Below are 17,345 nucleotides of genomic sequence, written 5' to 3'. Positions count from 1 at the left end.
ATAGAATAACAGATACCCGGGAGTGAGTTACAGACTGGAATCTAATCGAGGTGTTTGGGTGGTTTATATATAGAATAACAGATACCCTGGAGTGAGTTACAGACTGGAATCTAATCGAGGGGTTCGGGTGGTTTATATATAGAATAACAGATACCCGGGATTGAGTTACAGACTGGAATCTAATCGCGGGGTTTGGGTGGTTTATATATAGAATAACAGATACCCGGGAGTGAGTTACTGACTGGAATCTAATCGAGGGGTTTGGGTGGTTTATAGATAGAATAACAGATACCCGGGAGTGAATTACAGACTGGAATCTAATCGAGGGGTTTGGGTGGTTTATATATAGAATAACAGATACCGGGGAGTGAGTTACAGACTGGAATCTAATCGAGGGGTTTGGGTGGTTTATATATAGAATAACAGATACCCGGGAGTGAGTTACAGACTGGAATCTAATCGAGGGGTTTGGGTGGTTTATATATAGAATAACAGATACCCGGGAGTGAGTTACTGACTGGAATCCAATCGAGGGGTTTGGGTGGTTTATATATAGAATAACAGATACCCGGGAGTGAGTTACAGACTGGAATCTAATCGAGGGGTTCGGGTGGTTTATATATAGAATAACAGATACCCGGGAGTGAGTTACAGACTGGAATCTAATCGAGGGGTTCAGGTGGTTTATATATAGAATAACAGATACCCAGGAGTGAGTTTCAGACTGGAATCTAATCGAGGGGTTCGGGGTGGTTTATATATAGAATAACAGATACCCGGGAGTGAGTTACAGACTGGAATCTAATCGAGGGTTTTGGGTGGTTTATATATAGAATAACAGATACCCAGGAGTGAGTTACAGACTGGAATCTAATCGAGGGGTTCAGGTGGTTTATATATAGAATAACCGATACCCGGGAGTGAGTTACAGACTGGAATCTAATCGAGGGGTTCGGGTGGTTTATATATAGAATAACAGATACCCGGGAGTGAGTTACAGACTGGAATCTAATCGAGGGGTTCGGGTGGTTTATATCTCGAATAACAGATACCCGGGAGTGAGTTACAGACTGGAATCTAATCGAGGGGTTTGGGTGGTTTATATCTAGAATAACAGATACCCGGGAGTGAGTTGCAGACTGGAATCTAATCGAGGGGTTTGGGTGGTTTATATATAGAATAACAGATACCCAGGAGTGAGTTACAGACTGGAATCTAATCGAGGGGTTCAGGTGGTTTATATATAGAATAACAGATACCCGGGAGTGAGTTACAGACTGGAATCTAATCGAGGGGTTCAGGGTGGTTTATATATAGAATAACCGATACCCGGGAGTGAGTTACAGACTGGAATCTAATCGAGGGGCGCGGGTGGTTTATATATAGAATAACAGATACCTGGGAGTGAGTTACAGACTGGAATCTAATCGAGGGGTTTGGATGGTTTATATATAGAATAACAGATACCCGGGAGTGAGTTACAGACTGGAATCTAACCGAGGGGTTCAGGGTGGTTTATATATAGAATAACAGATACCCGGGAGTGAGTTCCAGACTGGAATCTAATCGAGGGGTTCGGGTGGTTTATATATAGAATAACAGATACCTGGGAGTGAGTTACAGAATGGAATCTAATCGAGGGGTTCGGGTGGTTTATATATAGAATAACAGATACCCGGGAGTGAGTTACAGACTGGAATCTAATCGAGGGGTTCGGGTGGTTTATATATAGAATAACAGATACCCGGGAGTGAGTTACAGACTGGAATCTAATCGAGGGGTTCGGGTGGTTTATATATAGAATAGCAGAAACCCGGGAGTGAGTTACAGAATGGAATCTAATCGAGGGGTTCGGGTGGTTTATATATAGAATAACAGATACCCGGGAGTGAGTTACAGACTGGAATCTAATCGAGGGGTTCGGGTGGTTTATATATAGAATAACAGATACCCGGGAGTGAGTTCCAGACTGGAATCTAATCGAGGGATTCGGGTGGTTTATATATAGAATAGCAGAAACCCGGGAGTGAGTTACAGACTGGAATCTAATCGAGGGGTTCGGGGTGATTTATATATAGAATAACAGATACCCGGGAGTGAGTTACAGACTGGAATCTAATCGAGGGGTTCGGGGTGGTTTATATATAGAATAACAGATACCCGGGAGTGAGTTACAGACTGGAATATAATCGAGGGGTTTGGGTGGTTTATATATAGAATAACAGATACCCGGGAGTGAGTTACAGACTGGAATATAATCGAGGGGTTTGGGTGGTTTATATATAGAATAACAGATACCCGGAGTGAGTTACAGACTGGAATCTAATCGAGGGGTTCGGGTGGTTTATATATAGAATAACAGATACCCGGGAGTGAGTTACAGACTGGAATCTAATCGAGGGGTTTGAGTGGTTTATATATAGAATAACAGATACCCGGAGTGAGTTACAGACTGGAATCTAATCGAGGGGTTCGGGTGGTTTATATATAGAATAACAGATACCCGGGAGTGAGTTACAGACTGGAATCTAATCGAGGGGTTCGAGTGGTTTATATATAGAATAACAGATACCCGGGAGTGAGTTGCAGACTGGAATCTAATTGAGGGGTTCGGGTGGTTTATATATAGAATAACAGATACCCGGGAGTGAGTTACAGACTGGAATCTAATCGAGGGGTTTGGGTGGTTGATATATAGAATAACAGATACCCGGGAGTGAGTTACAGACTGGAATCTAATCGAGGTGTTTGGGTGGTTTATATATAGAATAACAGATACCCTGGAGTGAGTTACAGACTGGAATCTAATCGAGGGGTTCGGGTGGTTTATATATAGAATAACAGATACCCGGGAGTGAGTTACAGACTGGAATCTAATCGCGGGGTTTGGGTGGTTTATATATAGAATAACAGATACCCGGGAGTGAGTTACTGACTGGAATCTAATCGAGGGGTTTGGGTGGTTTATAGATAGAATAACAGATACCCGGGAGTGAATTACAGACTGGAATCTAATCGAGGGGTTTGGGTGGTTTATATATAGAATAACAGATACCGGGGAGTGAGTTACAGACTGGAATCTAATCGAGGGGTTTGGGTGGTATATATATAGAATAACAGATACCCGGGAGTGAGTTACAGACTGGAATCTAATCGAGGGGTTTGGGTGGTTTATATATAGAATAACAGATACCCGGGAGTGAGTTACAGACTGGAATCTAATCGAGGGGTTCGGGTGGTTTATATATAGAATAACAGATACCCGGGAGTGAGTTACAGACTGGAATCTAATCGAGGGGTTCAGGTGGTTTATATATAGAATAACAGATACCCAGGAGTGAGTTTCAGACTGGAATCTAATCGAGGGGTTCGGGGTGGTTTATATATAGAATAACAGATACCCGGGAGTGAGTTACAGACTGGAATCTAATCGAGGGTTTTGGGTGGTTTATATATAGAATAACAGATACCCAGGAGTGAGTTACAGACTGGAATCTAATCGAGGGGTTCAGGTGGTTTATATATAGAATAACCGATACCCGGGAGTGAGTTACAGACTGGAATCTAATCGAGGGGTTCGGGTGGTTTATATATAGAATAACAGATACCCGGGAGTGAGTTACAGACTGGAATCTAATCGAGGGGTTCGGGTGGTTTATATCTCGAATAACAGATACCCGGGAGTGAGTTACAGACTGGAATCTAATCGAGGGGTTTGGGTGGTTTATATCTAGAATAACAGATACCCGGGAGTGAGTTGCAGACTGGAATCTAATCGAGGGGTTTGGGTGGTTTATATATAGAATAACAGATACCCAGGAGTGAGTTACAGACTGGAATCTAATCGAGGGGTTCAGGTGGTTTATATATAGAATAACAGATACCCGGGAGTGAGTTACAGACTGGAATCTAATCGAGGGGTTCAGGGTGGTTTATATATAGAATAACCGATACCCGGGAGTGAGTTACAGACTGGAATCTAATCGAGGGGTGCGGGTGGTTTATATATAGAATAACAGATACCTGGGAGTGAGTTACAGACTGGAATCTAATCGAGGGGTTTGGATGGTTTATATATAGAATAACAGATACCCGGGAGTGAGTTACAGACTGGAATCTAACCGAGGGGTTCAGGGTGGTTTATATATAGAATAACAGATACCCGGGAGTGAGTTACAGACTGGAATCTAATCGAGGGGTTCGGGTGGTTTATATATAGAATAACAGATACCTGGGAGTGAGTTACAGAATGGAATCTAATCGAGGGGTTCGGGTGGTTTATATATAGAATAACAGATACCCGGGAGTGAGTTACAGACTGGAATCTAATCGAGGGGTTCGGGTGGTTTATATATAGAATAACAGATACCCGGGAGTGAGTTACAGACTGGAATCTAATCGAGGGGTTCGGGTGGTTTATATATAGAATAGCAGAAACCCGGGAGTGAGTTACAGAATGGAATCTAATCGAGGGGTTCGGGTGGTTTATATATAGAATAACAGATACCCGGGAGTGAGTTACAGACTGGAATCTAATCGAGGGGTTCGGGTGGTTTATATATAGAATAACAGATACCCGGGAGTGAGTTACAGACTGGAATCTAATCGAGGGATTCGGGTGGTTTATATATAGAATAGCAGAAACCCGGGAGTGAGTTACAGACTGGAATCTAATCGAGGGGTTCGGGGTGATTTATATATAGAATAACAGATACCCGGGAGTGAGTTACAGACTGGAATCTAATCGAGGGGTTCGGGGTGGTTTATATATAGAATAACAGATACCCGGGAGTGAGTTACAGACTGGAATATAATCGAGGGGTTCGGGTGGTTTATATATAGAATAACAGATACCCGGGAGTGAGTTACAGACTGGAATCTAATCGAGGGGTTCGGTTGGTTTATATATAGAATAATAGATACCCGGGAGTGAGTTACAGACCGGAATCTAATCGAGCGGTTTGGGTGGTTTATATATAGAATAACAGATACCCGGGAGTGAGTTACAGACTGGAATCTAATCGAGGGGTTCGGGTGGTTTATATATAGAATAACAGATACCCGGGAGTGAGTTACAGACTGGATTCTAATCGAGGGGTTCGGGTGGTTTATATCTCGAATAACAGATACCTGGGAGTGAGTTCCAGACTGGAATCTAATCGAGAGGTTCAGGTGGTTTATATATAGAATAACAGATACCCGGGAGTGAGTTACAGACTGGAATCTAATCGAGGGGTTCAGGTGGTATATATATAGAATAACAGATACCCGGGAGTGAGTTACAGACTGGAATCTAATCGAGGGGTTCGGGTGGTTTATATATAGAATAACAGATACCCGGGAGTGAGTTACAGACTGGAATCTAATCGAGTGGTTTGGGTGGTTTATATGGAGAATAACAGATACCCGGGAGTGAGTTACAGACTGGAATCTAATCGAGGGGTTCGGGTGGTTTATATACAGAATAACAGATACCCGGGAGTGAGTTACAGACTGGAATCTAATCGAGGGGTTCGGGGTGGTTTATATATAGAATAACAGATACCCGGGAGTGAGTTACAGACTGGGATCTAATCGAGGGGTTCGGGTGGTTTATATATAGAATAACAGATACCCGGGAGTGAGTTACAGACTGGAATCTAATCGAGGGGTTCGGGTGGTTTATATATAGAATAACAGATACCCGGGAGTGAGTTACAGACTGGGATCTAATCGAGGGGTTTGGGGTGGTTTATATATAGAATAACAGATACCCGGGAGTGAGTTACAGACTGGAATCTAATCGAGGGGTTCGGGGTGGTTTATATATAGAATAACAGATACCCGGGAGTGAGTTACAGACTGGAATATAATCGAGGGGTTCGGGTGGTTTATATATAGAATAACAGATACCCGGGAGTGAGTTACAGACTGGAATCTAATCGAGGGGTTCGGTTGGTTTATATATAGAATAATAGATACCCGGGAGTGAGTTACAGACCGGAATCTAATCGAGCGGTTTGGGTGGTTTATATATAGAATAACAGATACCCGGGAGTGAGTTACAGACTGGAATCTAATCGAGGGGTTCGGGTGGTTTATATATAGAATAACAGATACCCGGGAGTGAGTTACAGACTGGAATCTAATCGAGGGGTTCGTGTGGTTTATATATAGAATAACAGATACCCGGGAGTGAGTTACAGACTGGAATCTCATCGAGGGGTTTGGGTGGTTTATATATAGAATAACAGATACCCGGGAGTGAGTTACAGACTGGATTCTAATCGAGGGGTTCGGGTGGTTTATATCTCGAATAACAGATACCTGGGAGTGAGTTCCAGACTGGAATCTAATCGAGAGGTTCAGGTGGTTTATATATAGAATAACAGATACCCGGGAGTGAGTTACAGACTGGAATCTAATCGAGGGGTTCAGGTGGTATATATATAGAATAACAGATACCCGGGAGTGAGTTACAGACTGGAATCTAATCGAGGGGTTCGGGTGGTTTATATATAGAATAACAGATACCCGGGAGTGAGTTACAGACTGGAATCTAATCGAGTGGTTTGGGTGGTTTATATGGAGAATAACAGATACCCGGGAGTGAGTTACAGACTGGAATCTAATCGAGGGGTTCGGGTGGTTTATATATAGAATAACAGATACCCGGGAGTGAGTTACAGACTGGAATCTAATCGAGGGGTTCGGGGTGGTTTATATATAGAATAACAGATACCCGGGAGTGAGTTACAGACTGGAATCTAATCGAGGGGTTCGGGTGGTTTATATATAGAATAACAGATACCCGGGAGTGAGTTACAGACTGGAATCTAATCGAGGGGTTCGGGTGGTTTATATATAGAATAACTGATACCCGGGAGTGAGTTACAGACTGGGATCTAATCGAGGGGTTTGGGGTGGTTTATATATAGAATAACAGATACCCGGGAGTGAGTTACAGACTGGAATCTAATCGAGGGGTTCGGGTGGTTTATATATAGAATAACAGATACCCGGGAGTGAGTTACAGACTGGAATCTAATCGAGGGGTTCAGGTGGTTTATATATAGAATAACAGATACCCAGGAGTGAGTTACAGACTGGAATCTAATCGAGGGGTTTGGGTGGTTTATATATAGAATAACAGATACCCGGGAGTGAGTTACAGACTGGAATCTAATCGAGGGGTTCGGGTGGTTTATATATAGAATAACAGATACCCGGGAGTGAGTTACAGACTGGAATCTAATCGAGGGGTTCAGGTGGTTTATATATAGAATAACAGATACCCAGGAGTGAGTTACAGACTGGAATCTAATCGAGGGGTTTGGGTGGTTTATATATAGAATAACAGATACCCGGGAGTGTGTTACAGACTGGAATCTAATCGAGGGGTTCGGATGATTTATATATATGTTCTGTATACCATGACGCTTGTCTGTGTCTGCTGAATGGTCGTGCATGGATTTGCCACCCTGGTGTATTGCATGCGGACTCTGTGCAGGAGCCACCCCTTGCAGGCTTTGGCGGCTGTGGCGCCCCGACTGGGAGGTGTGGGCGGGTGAGGGGAAACGCGCGCTGCTTGTGGGTCTCACCTCCGTACTTTTTGTCCTGTCCACCTTTGCCTCGACCTCCCACTCCGGCCGGCCTTCTGCAGGGGGAAAGAGTTGAGATTGATCCACGTTGAGGCACCTTCCTCTCAACATCCTTCCGCCCTTCCCGACCACCTGCTTTCCCCCCTCCCCGTAACCTTCAGCCCCTCCAGTGCTCTGCTGTCCCATCTTGCCCCTCCTTCCCGCCCATCGGCCTGTCACTGGCTGTCTTACCTACCCTGCCCCCCCCACCCCCCTCCCCCCACCCCTTTGTCACCTCCATTTTCAAATCCCTCCATTTTCCTGCACCAAGCCCCTACCCTCCCTGTTTCTGAAATCTCCTGCACCACCCTCCGAGATCTCTGTGTCCAACACCCTCTCCCCTCCCATCTTGATTATTAGGTGAATGGGTGTAAATTGAGAGGTGGATACTCAGCGAGACCTCTGTCTCCTCGTGCATCAGTCGTCGAAAATAAGTGCGCTGGTACAACAGGTGGTAAAGAAGGTAAATGGTATAGAACATAGAAAAACTACAGCACAAACAGGCCCTCCGGCCCCACAAGATGTGCCGAACCTATCCCTACCTTCTGGACCTACCTATAACCCTCCATCCTATTAAGTCCCATGTACTCATCCAGGAGTCTCTTAAAAGTCCCTATTGTGTTTGCCTCCACCACCACTGATGGCAGCCGATTCCACTCGCCCACCACCCTCTGTGTGAAAAACTTACCCCTAACATTTCCCCTGTACCTACCCCCCAGCACCCTAAACCTGTGTCCTCTCGTAGCAGCCATTTCCACCCTGGGAAAAAGCCTCTGAGAGTCCACCCGATCTATGCCTCTCAACATCTTATACACCTCTATTAGGTCTCCTCTCATCCTACGTCTCTCCAAGGAGAAAAGACCGAGCTCCCTCAGCCGATCCTCATAAGGCATGCCACTCAATCCAGGCAACATCCTTGTAAATCTCCTCTGCACCCTTTCAATCTTTTCCACATCCTTCCTATAGTGAGGCGACCAGAACTGAGCACAGTACTCCAAGTAGGGTCTGACAAGGGTCTTATATAGCTGCATCATTATCCCCGGACTCCTAAACTCAATCCCTCGATTGATAAAGGCCAGCACACCATACGCCTTCCTAACCACCTCCCCCACCTGCGGGGCCGATTTCAGAGTCCTATGGACCCGGACCCCAAGGTCCTTCTGATCCTCCACAGTACTAAGAGTCTTTCCCTTTATATTGTACTCCTTCATCCCATTTGACCTGCCAAAATGGACCACGACGCATTTATCTGGGTTGAAGTCCATCTGCCACTTCTCCGCCCAGTCTTGCATCCTATCTATGTCCCTCTGTAACTTCTGACATCCCTCCAGACTATCCACAACCCCACCAACCTTCGTGTCGTTGGCAAACTTACCAACCCATCCCTCCGCTTCCTCATCCAGGTCATTTATGAAAATGACAAACAGCAAGGGTCCCAGAACAGATCAGGTATGTTGGCCTTCATAGCGAGAGGATTTGAGTGTAGGAATAGTGATGTTTTGCTGCAATTGTACAGGGCGTAGGTGAGGCCACACCTGGAGTATTGTGTACAGTTTTGGTGTCCTTATCTGAGGAAGGATGTCCTTGCTATAGAGGGAGCGCAGCGAAGGTTTACCGAGATTCAGAAAGAATGTTCCATCTGGTGGGGGAGTCCAGGGGGTGGCACGCTGGCACAGTGGTTGGCACTGTTGCCTCACAGCGCCAGGGACCCGGGTTCGATTCCTGGCTCGGGTCATTGTCTCCCCGTGTCTCTGTGTGTGGGTTTCCTCCGGGTGCTCCGGTTTGCTCCCACAGTCTGAAAGACGTGCTGGTTAGGGTGTCATTGGGCCGTGCTAAATTCTCCCTCAGTGTAACCCGAACAGGCGCCGGAGTGTGGCGACCAGGGGATTTTCACAGTAACTTCATTGCAGTGTTAATGTCAGCCTCCATGTGACACTAATAAAATAAACTTTTAAAAAATGAACTTTGTTTTAAAATCCCTCCATTGCCCTCCGCTCACTCCTTCCCATCCCTATCTCAGGAATCTCCCCACAATCCCAGCCTCTTAGAATCATAGAAACCCTACAGTACAGAAAGAGGCCATTTGGCCCATCGAGTCTGCACCGACCACAATCCCACCCAGGCCCTACCCCCATATCCCGACATATTTACAAAGAACAAAGAACAATACAGCACAGGAACAGGCCCTTCGGCCCTCCAAGCCCGCGCCGCTCCCTGGTCCAAACTAGACCATTCTTTTGTATCCCTCCATTCCCACTCAGTTCAATGTGGCTATCTAGGTAAGTCTTAAACGTTCCCAGTGTGTCCGCCTCCACCACCTTGCCCGGCAGCGCATTCCAGGCCCCCACCACCCTCTGTGTAAAATACGTCCTTCTGATATCCGTGTTAAACCTCCCCCCCCCCCCCCCCCACCCCTCACCTTGAACCTATGACCCCTCGTGAATGTCACCACCGATCTGGGAATAAGCTTCCCACCGTTCACCCTATCTATGCCTTTCATAATTTTATACACCTCTATTAGGTCTCCCCTCATCCTCCGTCTTTCCAGTGAGAACAACCCCAGTTTACCCAATCTCTCCTCATAACTAATACCTTCCATACCAGGCAACATCCTGCTAAACCTCCTCTGCACTCTCTCTAAAGCCTCCACGTCCTTCTGGTAGTGTGGCGACCAGAACTGGACGCAGTATTCCAAATGTGGCCGAACCAACGTTCTATACATCTGCAACATCAGACCCCAACTTTTTATGTCCCGTCCGATGGCGGCACGGTAGCACAGTGGTTAGCACTGCTGCTTCACAGCTCCAGGGTCCCGGGTTCGATTCCCGGCTCGGGTCACTGTCTGTGTGGAGTTTGCACATTCTCCTCGTGTCTGCGTGGGTTTCCTCCGGGTGCTCCAGTTTCCTCCCACAGTCCAAAGATGTGCGGGTTAGGTTGATTGGCCAGGTGAAACAAAAAAAAAAATTGCCCCTCAGAGTCCTGGGATGTGTAGGTTAGAGGGATTAGCGGGTAAAATATGTGGGGGTAGGGCCTGGGTGGGATTGTGGTCGGTGCAGACTCGATGGGCCGAATGGCCTCCTTCTGCACTGTACGGTTTCTATGATTCTATGATTCTATAAGGGCAAGCATGCCATATGCCTTATTCACCACCTTCTCCACCTGTGACGTCACCTTCAAGGATCTGTGGACTTGCACAGCTTTACCCACTAATCCCTCTAACCTACGCATCCCAGGACACGAAGGGGCAATTTTTAGCATGGCCAATCAACCTAAACCGCACATCTTTGGACCGTGGGAGGAAACCGGAGCACCCGGAGGAAACCCACGCAGACACGAGGAGAATGTGCAAACTCCCACACAGACAGTGACCCGAGCCGGGAATCGAACCCAGGTCCCTGGAGCTGTGAACCAGCAGTGCTAACCACTGAACTACCGTGCCGACCTCTTGAGCATCTTCTTTCCCTGATTTTTAATCGCTCCACCTTCAGCTGCCTGGGCCCCCTGAGCTCTGGAATTTTCCTGTTGATTTGATTTATTATTGTCACATGTATTGGGATACGCAGTGAAAAGTATTGTTTCTTGCGCGCTATGCAGACAATAGGAGATGCAAGGCCTAGTGGTATTATCACAAGACTATTTATCGAGAAACTCAGCTCATGTTCTGGCGACCCGGGTTCGAATCCCGCCACGGCAGATGGTGGAATTTGATTTCACTAAAAAATATCTGGAATTAAGAATCGACTAATCTCTGGGGTGAGTGGGTGTCCTTGATTATGCTGGCTGCTTTGCAGAGGCAGCGGGAAGTGTAGACAGAGTCAATGGATGGGAGGCTGGTTTGAGTGATGGACTGGGCTTCGTCACGACACTTTGTACTTTCTTGATTTCTCCCTTAACCTCTCATCTGCCGCTCTCTCTCGTTCCCCTTTTTGATAATATCAAATCTCTTTCCCCGTTCTGGTGGCTACCTCTAATATCTCTCACTGGGTCTCGCGACCTCATGTTTGAGAACTTGCACTGGGAAACTCCCATAGAAACCATAGAAAATTACAGCTCAGAAACAGGCCTTTTGGCCCTTCTGGTCTGTGCCGAAACCATTTTTTGCCTAGTCCCACTGACCTGCACTTGGACCATATCCCTCCACACCCCTCTCATCCATGAACCCGTCCAAGTTTTTCTTAACTGTTCTTAAAATGGCATTTACCACTTTATCCGGCAGCTCATTCCACACTCCCACCACTCTCTGCGTGAAGAAGCCCCCCCTAATATTCCCTTTAAACTTTTCTCCTTTGACCCTTAACCCATGCCCTCTGGTTTTTTTCTCCCCCAGCCTCAGCGGAAAAAGCCTGCTTGCATTCACTCTATCTATACCCATCAAAATCTTACACACCTCTATCAAATCTCCCCTCAATCTTCTACGCTCCAGGGAATAAAGTCCCAACCTATTCAATCTCTCTCTGTAACTCAGCTTCTCAAGTCCCGGCAACATCCTTGTGAACCTTCTCTGCACTCTTTCAACCTTATTTACATCCTTCCTGTAACTAGGTGACCAAAACTGTACACAATACTCCAAATTCGGCCTCACCAATGCCTTATATAACCTTACCATAACACTCCAACTTTTATACTCGATACTCCGATTTATAAAGGCCAATGTACCAAAGGCACTCTTTATGACCCTATCCACCTGTGACGTCACTTTTAGGGACATTATTCTGTATGTGAAGGTGCCACACTGATGCAACTTGCACCCCAGAAGCTCGACACCGTCCAGGACAAAGCAGCCCCGTTTTGATGGTCACCCCATCCACAAACATTCGCTCCCTCCACCACCCACGCACAGTGGCAGCAGTGTGTGTGTGTACCGTTTGCAGCGACTCGCCGAGGCTCCTTCGACAGCACCTTCCAAACCCACCACCTCTACCGTCTAGAAGGACGAGGGGGGCAGCAGACACATGGGGAACACCACCACCTGCAAGTTTCCCCCTCCGAGCCCCACTCACCATCCCGACTTGGGAATATACCGGCCGTTCCTTCACTGGGGCTGGAGTCCAAATCCTGGAACTCCCTCCCTAACGGCACTGTGGGGTGTTACCCACACCACACGGGGACTGCAGCGGGTTCGAGAAGGGGCGGCTCACCCACCACCTTCTCAAGGGGCAATTAGGGACGGGCGATAAATTCTGGGCGCGGCCAGCGACACCCACATCCCAGGAATGGATAAAAAACAAGTCCAGTTAACATAGAAACATAGAAAAACTACAGCACAAGAACAGGCCCTTCGGCCCCACAAGTTGTGCCGAACACATCCCTACCTTCTAGACCTACCTATAACCCTCCATCCTATTACGCTCCATGTACTCATCCAGGAGTCTCTTAAAAGACCCTATTGAGTTCGCCTCCACCACCACTGACGGCAGCTGATTCCACTCGCCCACCACCCTCTGTGTGAAAAACTTACCCCTAACATCTCCCCTGTACCAACCCCCCAGCACCTTAAACCTGTGTCCTCTCGTAGCAGCCATTTCCACCCTGGGAAAAAGCCTCTGAGAGTCCACCCGATCTATGCCTCTCAACATCTTATGTACCAGGGTCGAGGCTCCTTCAACAGCACCTTCCAAACCCACCACCTCTACCGTCTAGAAGGACGAGGGGGGCAGCAGACACATGGGGAACACCACCAGCTGCAAGTTTCCCCCTCCGAGCCCCACTCACCATCCCGACTTGGGAATATACCGGCCGTTCCTTCACTGGGGCTGGAGTCCAAATCCCGGAACTCCCTCCCTAACGGCACTGTGGGGTGTTACCCACACCACACGGGGACTGCAGCGGGTTCGAGAAGGGGCGGCTCACCCACCACCTTCTCGAGGGGCAATTAGGGACGGGTGATAAACACTGGGGCCCGGCCAGCGACACCCACATCCCAGGAATGGATAAAAAACAAGTCCAGTTAACATAGAAACATAGAAAAACTACAGCACAAAACAGGCCCTTCGGCCCCACAAGTTGTGCCGAACACATCCCTACCTTCTAGACCTACCTATAACCCTCCATCCTATTAAGCTCCATGTACTCATCCAGGAGTCTCTTAAAAGACCCTATTGAGTTTGCCTCCACCACCACTGACGGCAGCCGATTCCACTCACCCACCACCCTCTGTGTGAAAAACTTACCCCGAACATCTCCCCTGTACCTACCCCCCAGCACCTTAAACCTGTGTCCTCTCGTAGCAGACATTTCCACCCTGGGAAAAAGCCTCTGAGAGTCCACCCGATCTATGCCTCTCAACATCTTATGTACCAGGGTCGAGGCTCCTTCAACAGCACCTTCCAAACCCACCACCTCTACCGTCTAGAAGGACGAGGGGGGCGGCAGACACATGTGCCATGTGGTAATAAGAGAGACTAGAGCTGGATCCTACACCCTGTGAGGGAGAGGAGAGATTGAGGGAGGGGAGAGTGAGGGAGGGGAGAGTGAGGGAGGGGAGAGTGAGGGAGAGGAGAGTGAGGGAGGGGAGAGTGAGGGAGGGGAGAGTGAGGGAGGGGAGGGTGAGGGAGGGGAGAGTGAGGGAGGGGAGAGTGAGGGAGGGGATGGAGGGAAGGAGGATGGAGCGAGGGAGGATGGAGGGAAGGAGGATGGAGGGAAGGAGGATGGAGGGAAGGAGGATCGAGCGAGGGAGGATGGAGGGAAGGAGGATGGAGGTGAGGAGGATGGAGGGAAGGAGGATGGAGGGAGGGAGGATGGAGGGAAGGAGGATGGAGAGAAGGAGGATGGAGGGAAGGAGGATGGAGGGAAGGAGGATGGAGGGAGGGAGGATGGAGGGAAGGAGGATGGAGTGATGGAGGATGGAGTGAAGGAGGATGGAGCGAGGGAGGATGGAGTGAAGGAGGATGGAGGGAAGGAGGATGGAGGGAAGGAGGATGGAGGGAAGGAGGATGGAGGGAAGGAGGATGGAGGGAAGGAAGATGGAGGGAAGGAGGATGGAGGGAAGGATGATGGAGGGAAGGAGGATGGAGCGAGGGAGGATGGAGCGAGGGAGGATGGAGTGAAAGAGGATGGAGGGAAGGAGGATGGAGCGAGGGAGGATGGAGCGAGGGAGGATGGAGCGAGGGAGGATGGAGGGAAGGAGGATGGAGGGAAGGAGGATGGAGGGAAGGAGGATGGAGTAAAGGAGGATGGAGCGAGGGAGGGGAAAGCGAGGGAGGGGGAAAGTGAGGGACAGGAGGCTGAGTGATATGAGAGGGGGAAGGGGGGAGTTCCACCTCTCTGAGACCCAGGGAAGAGGTGGAGACCCCCCCCCCCCCCCACTGCCTCCCCCCTCCACCGGGGAGGGCGATAGGGTCATGCACGACCGTTACCTGGACCTTTCTCCATGAAAATGACCTTTGACTCCAGCAGGAAATTGCAGCCGGTCAGAAGCAGCTCCTCTCCGCCAGTGACCGGGCCCGAGGTGACATTGAAGCTCTCCACCTGAGGCAGCTCGTGAGCCGAGCGCTGGGCTGCGAGAGGAAGGACAGAGTAAAGTTTATTTATCAGTGTCACAAGTCGGCTTACATTAACACCGCAATGAAGTTACTGTGAGAATCCCCCAGTCGCCACACTCCGGCGCCTGTTCGGGTGACACTGAGGGAGAATTTAGCACGGCCCAATGACACCCTAACCAGCACGTCTTTCAGACTGTGGGAGGAAACCGGAGCACCCGGAGGAAACCCACGCAGACACGGGGAGAACGTGCAAACTCCACACAGACAGTGACCCCGAGCCGGGAATCGAACCCAGGTCCCTGGCGCTGTGAGGCAGCGGTGCTAACCTCACTGTGCTACCGTGCCCGCCCACAGAGAGAGAGCAGAGAGTGAGGAAGACACAAATGTAACATCGTGGCAGCGGGACTGGGGGCTGCTGGGGCCAGGGGGGAGAGGAGGGGTGGGGAGGGGGGGGGGGTGCGGTTTGGGGGGTGGGGGGGGAAGGTAACAAGCTTCAAGGGTCCAGAGACTGACTGGCTAAAAGGGCTGACAGGTGGAAGGTGCGGGTTGATAGAATCATAGAATCCCCACAATGCAGAAGGAGGCCCATTGAGGCTGCACCGACAACAATCCCACCCAGGTATCCCAACGCATTTACCCTGCTTATCCCCCTGACACTAAGGGGCAATTTAGCACGGCCAATCCACCTAACCTGCACATCTTTGGACACTAAGGGGCAATTTAGCATGGCCAATCCACCTAACCTGCACATCTTTGGACACTAAGGGGCAATTTAGCACGGCCAATCCACCTAACCTGCACATCTTTGGACACTAAGGGACAATTTAGCATGGCCAATCCACCTAACCTGCACATCTTTGGACACTAAGGGGCAATTTAGCATGGCCAATCCACCTAACCTACACATCTTTGGACACTAAGGGGCAATTTAGCACGGCCAATCCACCTAACCTACACATCTTTGGACACTAAGGGGCAATTTAGCATGGCCAATCCACCTAACCTGCACATCTTTGGACACTAAGGGGCAATTTAGCACGGCCAATCCGGGGGATTCTATGAATAAGTTATGAAGAGAGATTGGATAGGCTTGGGTTGTTTTCGTTGGAGCAGAGGAGACCGAGGGGCGATCGAGGTGTACAAGATTATGAAAGACATGGACAGAGTGGATAAGGAGCAGCTGTTCCCTTTAGTTGAAGGGTCAGTGACAAGGGACATAGGTTCAAGGTGAGGGGCAGTAGGGGGGATATGAGTACAAACGGTTTTACCCAGAGGGTGGTGATGGTCTGGAATGCGCTGCCTGGGAGGGTGGTGGAGGCGGGTTGCCTCACATCCTTTAAAAAGTACCTGGATGAGCACTTGGCACGCCAGGGTGGAAATGTCTGCTACGTGAGGACACAGGTTTAAGGTGCTGGGGGGTAGGTACAGGGGAGATGTTAGGGGGAAGTTTTTCACACAGAGGGTGGTGGGCGAGTGGAATCGGCTGCCGTCAGTGGAGGTGGAGGCAAACTCAATAGGGTCTTTTAAGAGACTCCTGGATGAGTACATGGAGCTTAATAGGATGGAGGGTTATAGGTAGGTCTAGAAGGTAGGGATGTGTTCGGCACAACTTGAGGGGCCGAAGGGCCTGTTTTGTGCTGTAGTTTTCTATGTTTCTATGTATCGGGATGCAGTGAAATGTATTGTTTCTTGAGTGCTGTGTAAAGGGAAAGATTTGTGATTTTGTGCACCCAGTTTATTGTCTGAGCTATTTAAATACAAATTTATCTTCTTCATTCAATTACCATTTGTCTCTTAATGCAGGATTCATTTATATTGAGTTTAGATTCATAGAATCCCTACAGTGCAGAAGGAGGCCATTCGGTCCATCGAGACTGCACTGACTCTCCGAGAGCATCCCAACCTATTCCCGTAACCCCATTTATTTATTCTGCTAATCCACCTAACCTACATGTTTTAGAACACTAAGGGGCAATTTAGCATGGCCAATCCACCTAACCTGCACATCTCATGACACTAAGGGACAATTTAGCATGGCTAATCCACCTAACCTGCACATCTTTGGACACTAAGGGACAATTTAGCATGGCCAATCCACCTAACCTGCACATCTTTGGACACTAAGGGGCAATTTAGCATGGCCAATCCACCTAACCTGCACATCTTTGGACACTAAGGGACAATTTAGCATGGCCAATCCACCTAACCTACACATCCTTGGACACTAAGGAACAATTTAACACGT

The 17,345-nt window shown here is 48.5% G+C and overlaps 1 protein-coding gene across 2 annotated transcripts in view; it reads right to left on the bottom strand.

Moving 5' to 3' along the window:
• Positions 1 to 17,345, bottom strand: part of LOC144488069 (uncharacterized) — a 95,357-nt gene that overhangs the window by 29,698 nt on the left and 48,314 nt on the right. For both annotated transcript variants that reach the window (XM_078206092.1, XM_078206093.1), the window contains exons 4-5: positions 14,975 to 15,115; positions 7,581 to 7,636 (exon numbers count right to left, since the gene is read on the bottom strand). In XM_078206092.1, the coding sequence (XP_078062218.1) occupies positions 7,581 to 7,636; positions 14,975 to 15,115 (197 nt within the window). The remainder of the gene's footprint in view (positions 1 to 7,580; positions 7,637 to 14,974; positions 15,116 to 17,345) is intronic.

Source organism: Mustelus asterias, unplaced genomic scaffold (genome assembly GCF_964213995.1).
Source record: "Mustelus asterias unplaced genomic scaffold, sMusAst1.hap1.1 HAP1_SCAFFOLD_1264, whole genome shotgun sequence".
Taxonomy (NCBI): domain Eukaryota; kingdom Metazoa; phylum Chordata; class Chondrichthyes; order Carcharhiniformes; family Triakidae; genus Mustelus; species Mustelus asterias.
This window is presented reverse-complemented; position numbering and strand designations above follow the sequence as displayed.